The sequence below is a fragment of the Haliotis cracherodii genome, unplaced genomic scaffold (assembly GCF_022045235.1).
Source record: "Haliotis cracherodii isolate W230 unplaced genomic scaffold, xgHalCrac1.p SCAF_4, whole genome shotgun sequence".
NCBI classification, from domain to species: domain Eukaryota; kingdom Metazoa; phylum Mollusca; class Gastropoda; order Lepetellida; family Haliotidae; genus Haliotis; species Haliotis cracherodii.
Genome location: NW_027266297.1, coordinates 60,786,497 through 60,803,832, shown reverse-complemented (window position 1 = coordinate 60,803,832; position 17,336 = coordinate 60,786,497). Strand labels below are relative to the sequence as shown.

The 17,336-nt window shown below is 40.3% G+C and overlaps 1 protein-coding gene across 1 annotated transcript; it reads right to left on the bottom strand.

Annotated features, from left to right (window-relative positions):
* Window positions 1-3,660: 3,660 nt before the first annotated feature.
* LOC139479978 (non-structural maintenance of chromosomes element 1 homolog) lies at window positions 3,661-17,320 on the bottom strand. The gene is made up of 8 exons (XM_071262938.1): window positions 17,285-17,320; window positions 15,499-15,660; window positions 14,812-14,951; window positions 12,491-12,568; window positions 11,244-11,387; window positions 9,935-10,051; window positions 6,897-7,029; window positions 3,661-3,990 (listed from the first exon to the last, which is right to left on the bottom strand). The coding sequence occupies exons 2-8, from the start codon at window positions 15,611-15,613 to the stop codon at window positions 3,914-3,916; spliced, it is 804 nt and encodes a 267-aa protein (XP_071119039.1). The 5' UTR covers window positions 15,614-15,660; window positions 17,285-17,320; the 3' UTR covers window positions 3,661-3,913.
* Between the last annotated feature and the right edge of the window lie 16 nt (window positions 17,321-17,336).

The window sequence follows — 17,336 nt, the reverse complement described above, 5'->3', positions numbered from 1 at the left end:
ATTCATTTCGCACAGTAGGCCATCGGCCCATTGTACATTTAGATAGTCAGGTCCACAATGGACATTAACGAGCTTCTAATATTCATGGCATGGAATATATATTGTGAAAGGTTTTTCATGGTTTCAGCATGACATGATGACAATAGGTTAAATTTATGTAATGTAGGCTGGACATGATATTTTCCTGGAATTTATTTGTTTCTAAGATTATTATATGTTTTTGAAATTAACAGAAATTGGTATTCGTTTTCGATAAGATCAATGTTACAGAGGTTACAAAGTCTTTGGTCTCTTGGGACATTATAATATCTACCCACTTCAATATGGAGTGTGTGCGAACTAGAACGATAGCGGGAAAGTGCAGTACGACATTTACCAATATTGATATTTAGAAGTACCGTTCAACACAAAAAAATAATTTAAATAAAGAATAGGTGTACATTTTCGGACTACTAGCAATATCTGAATGCCATTCTTGTTCATGTATATATTTTAATCGTTATTCAAATATAAATAGTTTTGGATAAGAAATTGATTGGTTTTCCCAAACATAGCCGAAACCAAATTTATATAAGGTATTTTTAACCTTGGATACCCAATTAATCTTGCCATTTACATCTTCTTTAAACAAGAGGATTATAGCTCTTTCTTGGGTAACGACTATTAGGCATAGATATAATTTTACACCAGTAAGTAATACAACGCTTATATGCTGAAATGTACAAAGGATATCGACCGCACTCGCCTCGTACGACATGATCAGGCGTCGAAGACTTAACGCCTAAAAATTGTTTGCATGCTAATAAATGGATCTGTTCAATTTCTTTGTATTTATTTAAGCCCCAAATTTCACCCACATATAACAATATTGGTGCTATTTTGGTATCAACTATCTTGAAAAATACATTATAATCAAATGGTTTTACATTCCTCAGTGATTTTAAAATACCAAACAATACCTTTTTGGCCTGAAGTGCAGCATTGCATACATGGTTAGACCAATTTAAAGTTTTTGAGAATGATACACCCAAATATTTATAAGAAGAAACACATTCTAATCTTACATCTCCATAATATCATTTTTAGACAACATTCCTCCCTTACTTATTTAGATTCAATTTCTAGAGCCAAGTCATTAATTAACATATTAAACAGGAAGGGACTTAGTAAACTGACGGACTCCAGTAGTACACGGGGGAAAATCTGAAAGTTGGTTTCCATATTTGACACAAGAGATAACATATCTATAAATAGATTGGGTATGTTTATACATCTTTGGCGAGACTCCATGTTCGTTAAATACGCGCCACAATTTTGATCTATCAACAGAGTCGAAAGCCTTCGAAAAATCTACAAAAAGTGTATACACTTTACTTTTCTTTTTACCTAAATATCGCTGAATGATAGATTGCAATATAAAAATATTGTCATCTTTAGAGTAGCCCCGACGAAAGCCAGCCTGGGATTCGAAAAATTTATCACATGATTCACCCCAAAACTGTAATCTCTTATTAAATATATTTGAGCAGACTTTACTGAAAGCACTCAGTATTATTATACCTCTGTAGTTGGCTGGTATTTTAGTATCACCCTTGTTGTGGAGGGGAACAATAACTCTATGTGTCCACATAGAAGGAAAGTATGTAGTATTATTATACCTCTGTAGTTGGCTGGTATTTTAGTATCACCCTTGTTGTGGAGGGGAACAATAACTCCATGTGTCCACATAGAAGGAAAGTATGTAGTATTATTATACCTCTGTAGTTGGCTGGTATTTTAGTATCACCCTTGTTGTGGAGGGGGACAATAACTCCATGTGTCCACACAGAAGGAAAGTATGTAGTATTGTTATACCTCTGTAGTTGGCTGGTATTTTAGTATCACCCTTTTTGTGGAGGGGGACAATAACTCCATGTGTCCACACAGAAGGAATCCTATTAGTATGCGTATGAATTGTATGTGTATATAATACGTGTATATTGTTTTATATCTGTTATATTGTAGACCTGATTGTTTCAGTGTTCACGTTCATACTATCTGGGATTAAACTTTGGCCATTGACAGTGTAGCGTCTGTCTGTGTGTGGCTGACAGCAGTGCCTGACAGGCCACCTGGGTCAGAGTGAGTGAGTGAGTGAGTGAGTTGGGTTTAACACAGCTTTTAACAGTATTCCAGTTATATCAGGTTTCAGCTTAATGTGGGAGGAAAGCCCGAAGTGATGCAGGTATGGACGTTTACCACTCCGGTGAAACCCACAAGCAGGGTTATGGTGCTGACAAACCTAGAAACATAATCGGGGCAAACCGGGATTCGAACCCACAATCATAGGTTTCTGGCTATCCAAGGGACGCAACTCTGCACATCGATATATCACGGTGCCTTAGACTGGGCCACTTGTGCCTACCCCCTGGCTCATAGACCTGCCACACAAGGGCATTCTGCACTGTCTGCTCAGATATCCTTTGCAGTCCTGGAATTGCTGTCCCAGAAGATGCTGCTGAGTAGGCCTTGTAACATGAGACATACCATGCTGTTGGTACCAATGCCAAATCCAGGAGCTGGTGGTGTGAGACACATTGAACACCCTGGCTACAACCAACTGTTTCACCAGGTACCATATTTGGCATGATGGCCTAGTTGTCTAACATGCCGCAATTCGCTGTCAGAGTTGCGTCCCATGGGCATGCCAGGAACCTATGTTTCTAGGTTTGTCAGCACCATACCCGTGCTAGTGGGTTTCACCGAAGTGGTAAACGTCCGAGACCTGCATCACTTCAGGCTTTCCTCCCACATTAAGCTGACACGCAATGATATAACTGGAATACTGTCAAAAGCAGCGTTAAACCCAACTCACTCACACCCATGACATGAGTTTGCAGTTAAACAACTGATAATGGAGGATGACACACAAATAACCAAGCCGGACCACCCACTAAGTCACCTAGACACAAGTACAGATAGCAAGGGATCAAGTCGAACTTGGAATTCCCACAGGCTCATCAACAAATGGAACACAGTTAATGACAGATAACATTTTATTAAAATGAATATGTTACATAAATTTCCTCTTCTCATAACAGTAATGATATTTCTCTCGAATTGTTTCTTTCACACAGTGGACATACACACTAGACAACAGGGTGATGAAAATGAAGATGCTCAGCTAGAACAAGACAGAGCAAGACTACTCATAACATTTGTTTGTTACTTAACACCTCACTCAGCAATATTCCAGCTATATGACGGCGGTATATGAATAATCAAGTCTAAACCAGACAATCCAGGGATTGATGTCATGAGCATCAATCCATGCAAACCTGACCATCCGATCCCGTTAGTCGCCTTTTACGACAAGCATGGTCACCTTTTACGGCAAGTATGGGTTGCTGAAGACCTAATCTACCCCCGAATCTTAACGGGTCTGTTATCCATGAACTTCGGTCTACTTTGACCTCTGAGCAGGTCTTGATATGTCCCTGATTACTCATCCACACAACATGATATAGTCAACAATTTTCTTTTGTAACCTTAACATGGCTTCTTGATACATTATGTTATCTGAATTAAATCAACATTTAGTATGAGCAACCAATGCTTGTCGTAAGAGGCGACTAACAGGATCGGGTGGTCAGACTCGCTGACTTGGTTGATGCATGCCATCGTATCCCGATTGCGCAGATCGTGTATCCCAAATGCACAGCTCGATGCTCATGTCGATCACTGGATTGTCTGGTCCAGACTTGATTATTTACAGACCACCATCATATAGCTTGAATATTGCTGAGTGCATCGTTAAACAACAAACAAGCATAATGTATGTCTCCTCAGTGAGAGGACAAGTCCATCTGTCTCCAGTAGGTATGGGCAAGTCTGACACTGGCATGGTTCATGTCCACCACAGAATGATGGCATCCTAGGTGTGGTGCTTCCTCTTCCGCACATGAGATGAAGCTGCCTGGTCCTCTTGTGTGGCTTGAGTACTGTTCATGTCTGAAAAAGAAATACTTGCTAAACATTTCCCAACATAGTATTTTTTTAGGGTAAAAATATCAATTATACTTATCCTGACTCATACTAATTGCTTATCTCATTCTAAAAAGGTAGTGGAAACTCCTGTGCTGTGTTCCCAAGAACAGAAAAAAACATCTCTCCCGGAAGCATGTGACCAAGCCAGTACACTCGTCACTCTTTCATTTCGCTTACCCTCACGGCCCAAACATGTATACTGGAAGTGGGGATGGCAGGGTGGGCGCTATAGCGTATGAGTCAGGATCAATGATATTTTTACCTTAAATACCATATCCTGACTCATACTAATTGCTTGAATCTCATGGTTGGTGAGAACATGTTTTTAATCTTCCTTGACATCAATTGGTACTGGGGTAACACCTCTTGTGAGAGGAGTACCATAAAATCAAAAGATTTTGTAAATGCTCATAAAGTAAAATTCAAGCTTACTTAGAACTATTCGTATATCGCTGTGTATAAGGCGACCCCCCCTGTACACGCCTTCAAAATCGATCCTATACTCCGTGTATAAAGCGATCTGGAAACAAGCACATCGCAAGTGCGCACACAAACCTTATATTTGCAATAAAAATATGCTTATCTTGCGGTTTTTTTCTACGATGATTGGTCGCGTGCGTAACTCCAGCACATGTCGCCATTTTGTGTTTACACGGTATGACATCAAATTGGTGTCCGTAAAAATAGATTATGAAGTAATAACATAAGAGACAATGGTGAGTAATTTAATCGCCAATTAACTATGTTGTAACTAACTAGGCTTATGTTTGCTTCACATTCAGCGTGTTTATTCAACATTCACTTACACACACCGTCTCCAACAGTTGTTAATACAACTGTGAAAACAACGGGAATTGATTTCAGCTTCACATGTTAGGTCACATGTGCAATATGCAAATGATTACCGGTACTTCCGGCTCTCTACACACGGATGTTGATTGTTTTACCGTCTCAGCTGGATCGAGGCGAGGGTCATTTCAACTTTATTTGCAGAAATTATCAAACTTTATTCAAGGACAACAGATACAAATCATGTTTATGTATGGAAATAGTTATTGGAACAGTTATTTAGGACGAAATGCAAAGTTTTATTGTCAAATGCTGGGCTGGCTATCGAACGCCGGTTGACACCAGTGGAAACTGAAAGTAAAACGCCTGGAAAAAATTGAGATGTTTGACTCCGTGTATAAGACGACCCCTATTCTTAACCCCCTCATTCTAGGTACGAAAAACTCACCTTATACATAGCGATATATGGTATGACTTCTCTTATCAAGGAGAAAGTAGTTCTAAGGCTCTAAATGGACATAGTGATAAATCTTATGTAACTTCAGAACCAAGTATAGATGATAATTGTGAAACTGTTTGGTTGACCAGGCAGTTGATTCTTGGCGATAAAATCCGGACTGAGACCCAGATGGGCTGATGCGTTGTCACCATTGTGAAATCTAGGGCAATCAGATCTGGAAACCAGGTTCGGCAGAGGTGGTTTGTTGAGTGTGTGTTGTTGCTGCATAGCAAGATCACTTGCTGAGTAACATTAGCTGCCTGAACGACTGCGACTGTGAATGCTGCGTCCTGAGTGAAAAGTAGGGGTTGAGAGGTCTGAGGCTGCGTGAAGGACTGGTCCTGAATGCAGATCTGCATGCGTGAAACCTGTGAAAGGTTCACAAGCAACGAGAGCTGCGTGGAGGCGGGTGTCTGCATGCAGAATGCATGCTTCTGCGACTTAGAAGTCGACTTCATGGTTGCCTTAGTGCACGTCTTCGTTAAGGTGGGAACCTTCATAAAGAATCCTTTCACGTAGAAGACAACTTCTAAGATGACGAAGAGCTCTTCTTCCTCATTGATGACCATTTCTTCACATTCGCCTTATAGTAGAAACGCAGCGAAGGACTTCTCTGACATCTGCAAGGAAGGGTTCTCAGCAGCCATCCAGCTACGACCACAAAAGATCTGTCCTCACCTGAAGAGGTTGTTACCTTACTTTTCTTCTTTTTAGGTGTGATAAGACTAGCTGCTTCTACTGAGGAAGATGATCCAGTGGAATCACGTCTTTTACGGACCAACTTCTTTCTCTGTACTACATACAAGTAGGCTGCAAAGTTGTCTTCCCCCAGGGACATCCACAGATGACAGGTCTCTAGTGCATACTGTAAAGTTTTGCGAGCAGGGAAGTACTGCAAAAACTGGGAGTGACACACACTCATAATAGTTTCACAACTCAGTTATATTTGTAAATCAAGTTATAGTATGATGAAGAAGGTAATCTAAGCAAATTCTTTTCATAAAAACTATTAAGTTTGACGGCTTGGCTTGTGACAGCAGAGAAATTAGGCCAACCACCCAGTTGGCACAAAAAAAGTGACAATAATACCGTCTTGGTTACGCGCTTCCGGTGCGTTTGGGTGAGATGTATTTTCTCTGTTCTTGGGAACACAGCACTGGAGTTTCCACTACCTTTTCGAGATGAGATAAGCAATGGATAATGAGCCAGGATAAGGTAAAATTATAAGATTACTTTTTATCCTACAGAGCATATTATTACCAAAGTCAGTATGAACTTGTCATGGGTCTCTGTCCATCCATCAATCCTTCCACAATGAGCTGGCATGCTGTGATATAACCGAAGTACTGTTAAAACCAAACACACACACTCAAGGTCACACACAAGATACCACGACTTCAAAAGACTCAGATATATTGAGTCCTGGGTCCCGTTTCCATAAGCAGTCTTGGCGCCACGTCGATACTTCAATATGATTTACAATAATTGTAGTGCTAAGATTAGTTTGTGGAACGAGGCCCTTGTTCCCTCTGCAGGCAGCACAGAGGATGCTAGGAGACATGCACAGCAACATGGAACCTACCTCTCTTGGGGATGTCGTGGGTCCAGGCCGCACCACACTCCCGCGACGGACACTTCTGAGCTTCTCTGTGACTGAAGTAACGGACAGCACAGTGGAAGTGTATCTTGATGCCACACTCCTCACATGTCTGGCCCTGTGGAGACAAGAGAACCTGAATTGAACAGTGGAATATCCTTCTGGTATAAAACACTGCCTCCAACTCTAGCACGGTTGGGGGCACGGGAAGTCCAGTCGTCTAAGGCGCCGCAATTCGCTGTGCAGAGTTGCGTCCCTTGGGTACGCCAGAGACCTTGGATTGTGGGTTCGAATCCCGGTTCACCCCGATTATGTTTCTAGGTTTGTCAGCACCATACCCGTGCTAGTGGGTTTCACCAAAGTGGTAAACGTCTGAGACCTGCATCACTTCGGGCTTTCCTCCCACATTAAGCTGACACGCCGCGATATAACTGGAATACTGTTAAAAGTGACGTTAAACCCAACTCACTCACTCACTCTGGCACAGTTTGACTGATGAGGAAAGTTGGTAATATTCAGGTTCTTCTGAAGCTCAATTCAGGAGAGTCAGGAAAGGCTGTATCAAATGCTAACTATACACAAAAAAAACCGCCATTTATCAACCTGTTCGTTGATATAAACATTGAGGAGTGTACTTATAGCCAGGCTCCTAGGTTATTGACCCCTGACAACAACAAATGATCGAGTAGGAAGCAGGTATGACAAACATGTCACAATGGCACAATATTTCCAATCTCATTAAAATCAGACTTAGTTCTCGCTACCGCTAAACAAAGATCTGAAGACATCTCATTAGGGGTCATGTCAGAACGACCTTTCATCCGGCCAATCAGAGCGTCGCTTACCAGAATATGAAAGTGACAGTCGGAATGTGATTTCTTATCATGCAACCTCAAAAACTTTAATCCGAACAATAGGTACGGGTTTAACGACTGAATCCATACAATCTAGCCCATCTATTAGCCATTATTCCATAATGTTCTTTTGTTCAGGTTTCAAATTTGTAATCGAGAATTTGTCAAAATATGTTTTGAAGCTTAGTCGCCAATTTGAAATTCGTGCCGTAAAGCATGAGAAAGCTGCCTTCTGATTGGTCGGTCAAAGTTCGCACAAGGTCAGTCTGACGTGACCCGTAATAGGATGTCCTCAGATCTTTGTTAAGCAGTAGCGAGAACTAAGATCTGAATTAAATGAGACTGCAATATTTTTTTATATACAAGAGTTGACTTATGAGTTCTGAATCTCACATAGAAAGACTTGACCTAAAGACTTTCGGGACATGACATGTTGTGTCTGGTGCTATGGAACCCAACGAGCTGATACTGTCTTCATTGCCAGAGTTTGTGACAGTGGAAAGTACTCTTTCCCAGGAATGCCTACTGAACTAACAACACAACATTCAGATAATTGCCAGCCGGTCATCACAGTATCGTCAATTCTCCGGATCAGTTCTGGTGATGCTGACATCATGACCTCCCAGGACAGGGGTCGTCGCCAAAGCTCTCCAAACTCCTCATTCAGATGAAACAGGAAGTTCATCCTTCCTTCGTCTTGCATTCATATCTTGGATTTTGGAGTTAAGCCCCTTTTCTGCCAGTACTTGATCACTGCACATTCCTCAAGCTTGTGCATTTTCCAACAGTCATAGACCTCTGCATTTTACTGACTTGTCACAGTGAAACAATTTGCTCAACTGACTCAGGCTTGCGGAGATACCTCTATGACATGTCATGTAAACAATGAAAGATTTCACTATAACACAATTCCTTCTATGGGAGGTTCAGAACTCACCAATCAAGCCTTGTATCCAAGGTATTGAGTTATTTGACCCACTGGTATTCAAACAATTCTGAAATGCTGCTTGAATATTTTTGCTATCTTCACGAGGCAAGCGTGTCTACAAGCCTATATCAAGCCTAGTTTCTACCCTTGCCACATCAAGGCCACTTTTCTTGGCTCGACCCTGGCGCCACCTCACGTAGATCACGAGTTGTGCCCCTTGTAATGAAAATGCAATATCCAAACAGATTGCTGTTCTTATCTCAAAAAGCTTCGCATAAATGGCAACTACCATAGGTGACGACCTAGGCGATCGGATAACTAAAACATTCGCGATTTCAAGCCTGACACAAAAAGATAGTCAATCGTTGGAGAGTTCAAATGATGAAAGAGACATATTCGTGTCAACAAAGACAGACAGCGGTAAATTACTTCCATACAAAGGTGTACCAGTCGTGGATGCTGATATTGTGAAACGTTCTCAGACAGGACTATTGATATGTGTGATAGTCCCAGAGCTCCAGATAAGCTGCGTATCTGCGTAAAATACGCATCAGAAATGCAGAAATACGCAGTAAAATATAATCCAAGCGTATCAAATACGCAACGAACATTACAGATACGCTACAAAAATATAACTTGTGCGTATCATCAAAATATTGTGAAGTAACCCTGCGTATTCAATTAGCAAATCAGCAACATATTTTGACATTATAAACGGGCATTCCGTCAACTTTGCTAAACTCCACGATGACAGTTACATCATGATCATTTGCCATCACACTTTCTTGTGGAAGTATTGTGGTATTATTGAGTCTTATAATGCTCTCGAACCCACACGACACCAGTTTGCAGGGACAAGATGAATAATGTTTTTAAAAATTTAACTGAAATAGCCACATGTGTAAAAACTTGTGGGTAACAGGAATTTGAATACCCAGATAGAATTACTGATACCCAATGATTTTAAAATGCATGGGTAAAATACCCACAACGCCAAAAGCTTATCTGGAGCTCTGAGTCCAATCATATCTAACACAGGAAAGTGGGCTTGATGTGGCAAGGGTGGAAACAAGACTTTGATAAAAAGGCCAGTGGACGCTCTTGCCTCGGCAAGATGATTTATGCTGTCTACTGTCAAAATTTAATTACAAATAAGAAATCAACATAACAACTTCATCAAGCAGCAAATGGATTCCCATTATTATTATTATTATTATTATTATTATTATATTGATGCTGACCTTGAGACAGAGCTTATTGCACATGTTGCACATCTTGACAGCCTCCACGAAGTATTCCTTGATGTACTGCTCCAGCTCCAGGACAGCCCGTGTGTGAAGCGAGACTCGGCCAGCCTTCTGAAATACAACAAAGTATTCATGATCATGGTTGCTATGGCTACTTTCAACAGATATCAGTTTATACACCCCAAACAGCATTTCTCTCCATGCAGTTGAGTAAGCAGGGTATATTATCTACCCTCATTTACTATTTGTTTCAATAAGTCTGTACGTTTTTAAGATTCAAGATGCAGCATTCTTGATGGATGCCTGAAATATCACCTGCAATCTGGGCTCACAAAGCTGTCATGAGACATTGTTACCGGAAACCTTGATGCTATGAGGACCAGCTACCTAACGGAGAGCTCAGAAAGGTTGCAACAGTTCATAATCATGTATTGGTCTTTTCCTTATTCTTGTAATATGTACTAATTAGCTCACCTGAGACATCTACTAACCTCCGTGAGTGAGTGAGTTAGTTGGGTTTAACACCGATTTTAACATTATTCCAGTTATATCATGGCATGCCAGCTTAATGTGGGAGGAAAGCCCGAAGTGATGCAGGTCTCAGACGTTTACTACTTTGGTGAAAACCACAAGCATGAGTAGCTTCCTACCTGATCTATCCTCTCCTGACAATCATGGCTGTCCTACCTGAGCTATCCACTCCTGTCAAGCTTCCTACCTGAGTTATCCACTCCTGTCAATCATGGCTGTCCTACCTGAGCTATCCACTTCTGTCAATCGTGGCTGTCCTACATGATCTATCCACTCCTGTCAATCATAAGCTTCCTACATGAGGTATCCTCTCCTGTCAATAATGGCTGTCCTACCTGATCTATCCACTCCTGTCAAGCTTCCTACCTGAGTTATCCACTCCTGTCAAGCTTCCTACCTGAGGTATCTGCTCCGGTCAATCAGGTCTGTCCTACCTGAGCTATCCGCTCTGGTCAATCATGGCTGTCCTACCTGATCTATGCACTCCTGTCAAGCTTCCTACCTGAGCTATCCACTCCTGTCAAGTTTCCTACCTGAGCTATCCGCTTCGGTCAATCATGTCTGTCCTACCTGAGCTATCCGCTCCGGTCAATCATGGCTGTCTGGTCAATCATGGCTGTCCTACCTGAGCTATCTGCTCTAGTCAATCATGGCTGTCCTACTGAGCTGTCCGCTCCGATCAATCATGGCTGTCCTTCCTGAGCTGTCCGCTCCGGTCAATCATGGCTGTCCTACCTGAGCTATCCGCTCCGGTCAATCGTGGCTGTCCTACCTGAGCTATCCACTGGTCCCGACTCATGCGGTCCAATAGGTCCTGAGCATCATTCTTTGAGATCTTCTTCTCCAGCTTCTCCGTTAGATTCAGAGTCTCGATGGAGCCGACAGTTCCATCATCAGACTCAACCACAAGCTCTACCTGAAAGAGAAGATATCACCAGTGTAGGACATCTGAGTGGACTGTCCGAACATTGAAAGTACAGTGGTCCCTCGCTACAACGCTACCAATGGGGTCCAAATAATTGGTGGGCGTTATAGACGATGAGTCGTTTAACCGAGGCCGAGGCGGGGGAGCGCGCTCGGCCAATCTCACGATCTTCGCCTTGTCTCGCACATTGCAATGATACAAGTTGTTTACCGTTCATAGTGTAAAAATATATCTCCATTATGTTTTCGCTGTTTGTTATTATTTACAAGCCTTAACTGTCACATTCATTGTGAATGTAGTCTACTTACATGAAAATATCGATCGATTATGGTAGTAACAGACGCTATGAGTGAAGTGCCAATCACAATTCATTACACAAGTACAGAGTGATTCAGTGGCATTGATTGGTCATGTTGCTTAAAATACGGAAAACAAGAGTTTTGACCAACACTATGCGCATTCATAAACATTCATGCAAATATAGATACACATTCAAGCCAGATTAATTGGTTTGATGCGATTACTTGATCCGAATCAAAAGGAATGGCCGCCGTGTTGTGACAGCAACTACATGTGAGTTGACAGTGTCACCTCAAATTGGATTGCCCACTAATTAAGAAAATAAACTTCGCTTGTGGTTCTCTTTTATTGCATGCATGGGCTTCTAAGATCAAAGGATGTATAGTGTGAAAAGTTAACTACATGTAGTAGAACAATCATATTTCCAGGACTTGCCGTGGATGTTTTCAAACAGATTATTAGAACTCAATTCAGCGATAAACAGTTGATTATGCAATGAGAAGCATTATGTGCAAATGAACAACGAACAACAATACAATCACGGCTGTGTAAAACTCTCAGTATTAAAAGTGTACATAAGTTTTGGGAGCCATGCGATACCGCGCGTAGTAACCGAGGTAGCGCTTTATCGAAGAGCCCAATAGCGAGGGATCACTGTTCTTACTAGGACACAATTATTACGTAAACTGGACACAATAAAACCCTTTGTCATAGAGCATATTGCGTGTCTGTGTAACATACAAAAATAAAACTTCTTCACAGGAAAGGCTGCCAACAAAAAATTCAATACTTACTAGCTTTTTGAAGAACTCCAGCTCATTTTGGTTGTAGTCTGAAGCCATCTTGGTGATGTCTGTTCTGCTTATGTTTACCTGGAAAGCATAACTTCACAGATACATTCTTTCACAAACTAAGGTCATAAATTTGAACATTATTTAGGGACCAGTCATTCATTATTGGGTGGGGGGTGTCAGCAAAATATGATGAAGTGATACAGTCCCACTCGCAACATCCCCCTCCCTTCTCCAAATAAATGACCAGTCCCTAAGTACCTTAACCATGATAACAGGCCAATGCTGAAATTATGCATTTGAAAGAAGATGAAATTGTGTATGTATCGCACATGTTACGTGTGGTATGAACGGCAGGGGTTCCCGCTAATACCACAAATAACAATTACAAGAATCACACAACAATCTCTGAAGTTGAAAGCTAGATTTAATAATTAAAACAAAGATAAGTATATAACAATTCTCAGTTACTGGGCAAGGCACTCATACACATCTATTTAGGCAAAGCAATATGGCAAACGTGCAATATAGATAATAGTCACCTCAGATTTCTTGAAATCACATTCCCAACGTATTCCATCTCACATTGTTCCAAACTTTTATATCACAGTTCACAGGATAACTGGGTAACAACAGTTTCCTCCTTCGAGGCGTCGACATGACCTTCTAACTTTGTCTCCAGACATAACGCTGGGCTGATCTGCCCTCGTTCAGTTAAACCATATTTCTCCCTCTCCAATTCTTTTTCCTTCCCCCTTTCTGTTCTATAACTTGCCCTCATATAGTAAAGAAATTTCCAAGTAAGCTATCTACTTCAGCACACAACAAAAGGTTGATCGGCCCACACCAATCAGTTACCAAGCCAACTCAAACTCCAATCACCCCACAAGCACGCTTCTCCCTGTCAGGCAGCTTGCTTAACTCAATCAAGCATGATGCCGTCCACCCAAACTGGACCCCTTGTGAACCACACAAATATACAATGTCACTCATAACACACACTTAATGTAAGCTAAGTACCATTCACAATCACCAATCATGACATCCACAAGATAAGACTCCAGGCTAAAATGACATTATGTCAATAATGCACCAAATGATGGTGGTGAAAAAAACTCATTCCTTTTCAAAAACAATCTTAATTTCCATTTGTGTTTGTTTAATTTTACAGGTATCAAATTAAAGTTCTCTCAATTGAAAAGACAGTATATTTATTTCCTAATTACACATAATCACATACTTGAAGTACCCACAGTATTCCAAGCCCAAGAATTCATCACAAAACACATGTTACTGGTGCAGTATTGAACATAAAGCTTTACTGTTTAAGGTAGTGAGTTCAAAAATTGTTGTTGGGTTGAAAAGTAAGGGTACGTCAGAGAAGACACATTTGAAGTTGTTTTACATGCATTTGGTGCAAGTGGACATAAATATTAGCATGATTAGGTTGCACTTTTCAGTAATAGATTGCACTGGTGCATGTGGACATAAATATTAGGTTGCACTTTTCAGTAATAGATTGCACTGGTGTATGTGGACATAAATATTAGGTTGCACTTTTCAGTAATAGATTGCACTGGTGTATGTGGACATAAATATTTGGTTGCACTTTTCAGTAATAGATTGCACTGGTGCACATGGTGCATGTGGACATAAATATTAGGTTGCACTTTCAATAATAGATTGTACTGGTGCATCTGGACATAAATATTAGGTTGCACTTTTCAGTAATAGATTGCACTGGTGCACATGGTGCATGTGGACATAAATATTAGGTTGCACTTTTCAGTAATAGATTGCACTGGTGCACATGGTGCATGTGGACATAAATATTAGGTTGCACTTTCAATAATAGATTGTACTGGTGCATGTGGACATAAATATTAGGTTGCACTTTTCAATAATAGATTGCACTGGTGCATGTGGACATAAATATTAGGTTGCACTTTTCAGTAATAGATTGCACTGGTGCATGTGGACATAAATATTAGGTTGCACTTTTCAGTAATAGATTGCACTGGTGTATGTGGACATAAATATTAGGTTGCACTTTTCAGTAATAGATTGCACTGGTGCATGTGGACATAAATATTTTCAGCAATAGATTGTACTGGTGCATCTGGACATAAATATTAGGTTGCACTTTCAGTAATAGATTGCACTGGTGCATGTGGACATAAATATTAGGTTGCACTTTTCAGTAATAGATTGCACTGGTACATGTGGACATAAATATTAGGTTGCACTCTTCAATAACAGGTTGCTCTGGTGCACGTTGCATATAGTTAAATCGAGCCCTGACAACCGTTATCAATGTGACCTACCAGTCCATAGTGGTTGGACCCGTCGTCTTCACTAATGGCTTTCTTGATCTCCATGTGGAATTGGTGTATATTGGCATTGATGATCCTCACAAACTCAAACAGACGCTTCTTGGCATCGGGGTCATCTTCAGAGATGCTCACTGTCACAAGAAATTAGATTAACATGAAGGAATCTGATCATGTTGACATTCAAAACATCATTTACACATTCATAAATGTGCCAGTGATAAGTGATAATACATTGTACTTTAAGTGGATGTAAAATCCCTTTAGCGCCCATAGGCAGCTTTGGTTGTATACTCCCCAGGGAGTTGAGAAAGATAACTGAAATGCAAATGGATCCACTGGTCAGCGAACAAATTTAAAAAAAAACGCATTTGAGTAGATACTAGTACCTGGATACCTGCGGTATATGAATGTGTAATAAAAATAAAAATAAAAATAAAAATAATAAAAACTGATTTTCAAACTGAAATTCTCATGCAATGAAACTTTACTGCTTCATTACTACGTTCATTTGTTCATAAATGCTTTTCTACAGGTTTATTTCAGGTCATCCTGGGTATGTGAATGCAAGATATGAGGTTAATGAATCAATGAATGATAACGATGATTCCACTAACTGACAAAGAAATCTAGATGCTATCAGTATCAGGTTAAGTATTCATGGTATTGTCAATTACAGACCTGAGTATTTGTCACAACATTGTTTGAAAAGCTGTTTCACTTCCTTAGCATTAAGCAGGCTCTGTGACATAAATTTCTGCAGGAACATGCGATGGCAATCGTTCATGTCCCCCATGATTGTGCGCTGTAGTACGTATAGGCTGTATGTGGTGAAGCACTAACCTGCAACAATTCAAAGGCAAACATGTACTGAGCTGTGAAAGGTTTGTTGGTTGGTTGGTTGATTTGTTGTTTAACGCCGCACTCAGCAATATTCCAGCTATATGACGGCGATCTATAAATAATCAAGTCTGGACCAGACAATCCAGTGATTAATATCATGAGCATCAATCCACGCAATTGGGATCAATGACATGTATCAACCAAGTCAGCGAGCCTGACCACCCGATCCCATTAGTCGCCTTTTACGACAAGCATAGTCACCTTTTACGGCATGCATAGGTTGCTGAAGACCTATTCTACCCCGGAATCTTCACGGGTCGAAAGGTTTGTGTGACCTGCCTTATTTGTTGAGCATTAACACCACTACATCTAGCTGTGGTAGCAGCATCCCTGTGCTGCTCCCTAAAAACATGATAAACGATTTTGATATTGATTTGTCGATACACACAGCTAAGGCTGTCCCAAGTAGGTTTTTTCCCAATGAGTGTATGCATAATTGTAACCCAAATGAATGCGTACACCTTTCAAATCAGAAAATTCATATCCCAAATTGAAAGTAGTTTCATAACCCTATGCAATAAACATTGAATTACGCGAATATAAAATATTAATTTAGATTTAGATCTAAACAAAACACAATGTAAATGCATGAAGGTGACCTTTTTATTTGAACAAAAACAACAGCATATGGCAGTTTTAGTGAGTGAGTGAGTTGGGTTTAATTCCACTTTTAACAAGTTTCCAGGTATATCATAATCTAGTGACATAAATTGCATCATTGTTCGAGTCACAAGTAATAAAAATCAGTTAAGTTTCAAATACAGTGGTCCCTCGCTACAACGCTACCAATGGGGTCCAAAGAATTGGTGGGCGTTATAGACGATGAGCCGTTTAACCGAGGCCGAGGCGGGGGAGCGCGCTCGGCAAATCTCAAATCATCAATATGTGTTTATCTCACGTCAAGTCACGTCAAAATAGTATATATTTTTATGGACCTAGATCTACCTATAATATCATTCATTTATTAAATCTGTCACATTTCACAATGTCTGAAATACGTATTCCATTTCAATTTATCATTTTTTATCGATGAATTAAAAAATTATTCACTATTTCCCGCGATGTTATTGAAAATAACTATGACTTGTACATATCATAATAGTTATTTGATAAAAGATAATTTCAAATGCATTTGGCTACCTACAATATTGGCTAGACTTCTTGATTTTACCACTGGCTACCTGGAAAAGTATACTTGTAGCCATATGGCGACTTGGTTAAAAAGTAGACTTTGAGGCCTGAGAAATAACACATAGAAAAACCTTTAAAAATGTCAAATGTCTACTAGTCGTTGTGATACCTTAACTATTGGGCAATTTGGCAAGGACTATAGGACAAGTACCAATTTCTACCGCCGGTGTCTGTGTACTAGGCTAGTTTGACCAAATAGTATCATGACAGAAGGATATGACATTTCTGCTAAATTTGTCAAACCCAGTAGTGACAGCTACTTGTCTGTCACGTGGGAATGAATTGTGTATGACGTTGTTTACCATTTTTTACACATGCACTTGCTAAAGTACCGTGCAATCATCTGTTAACACGTATCAATTTGATATCTTACCATTCTAGTTTCATATTCGCGCCATGTTTGTTTTCTCTATAATCTCCGGAAC

Bases quoted from the DNA above. Each gene is read 5' to 3' on its own strand.
- LOC139479978 (XM_071262938.1), bottom strand. From the start codon at position 15,613: ATGGGGGACATGAACGATTGCCATCGCATGTTCCTGCAGAAATTTATG. The intron at 12,569-14,811 runs GTAGGTCACATT...TATGCTTTCCAG, and splicing joins GGTCCAACCACTATGGACTG to GTAAACATAAGCAGAACAGA. The intron at 3,991-6,896 runs GTAGGTTCCATG...TTTCTTTTTCAG, and splicing joins CCACGACATCCCCAAGAGAG to ACATGAACAGTACTCAAGCC.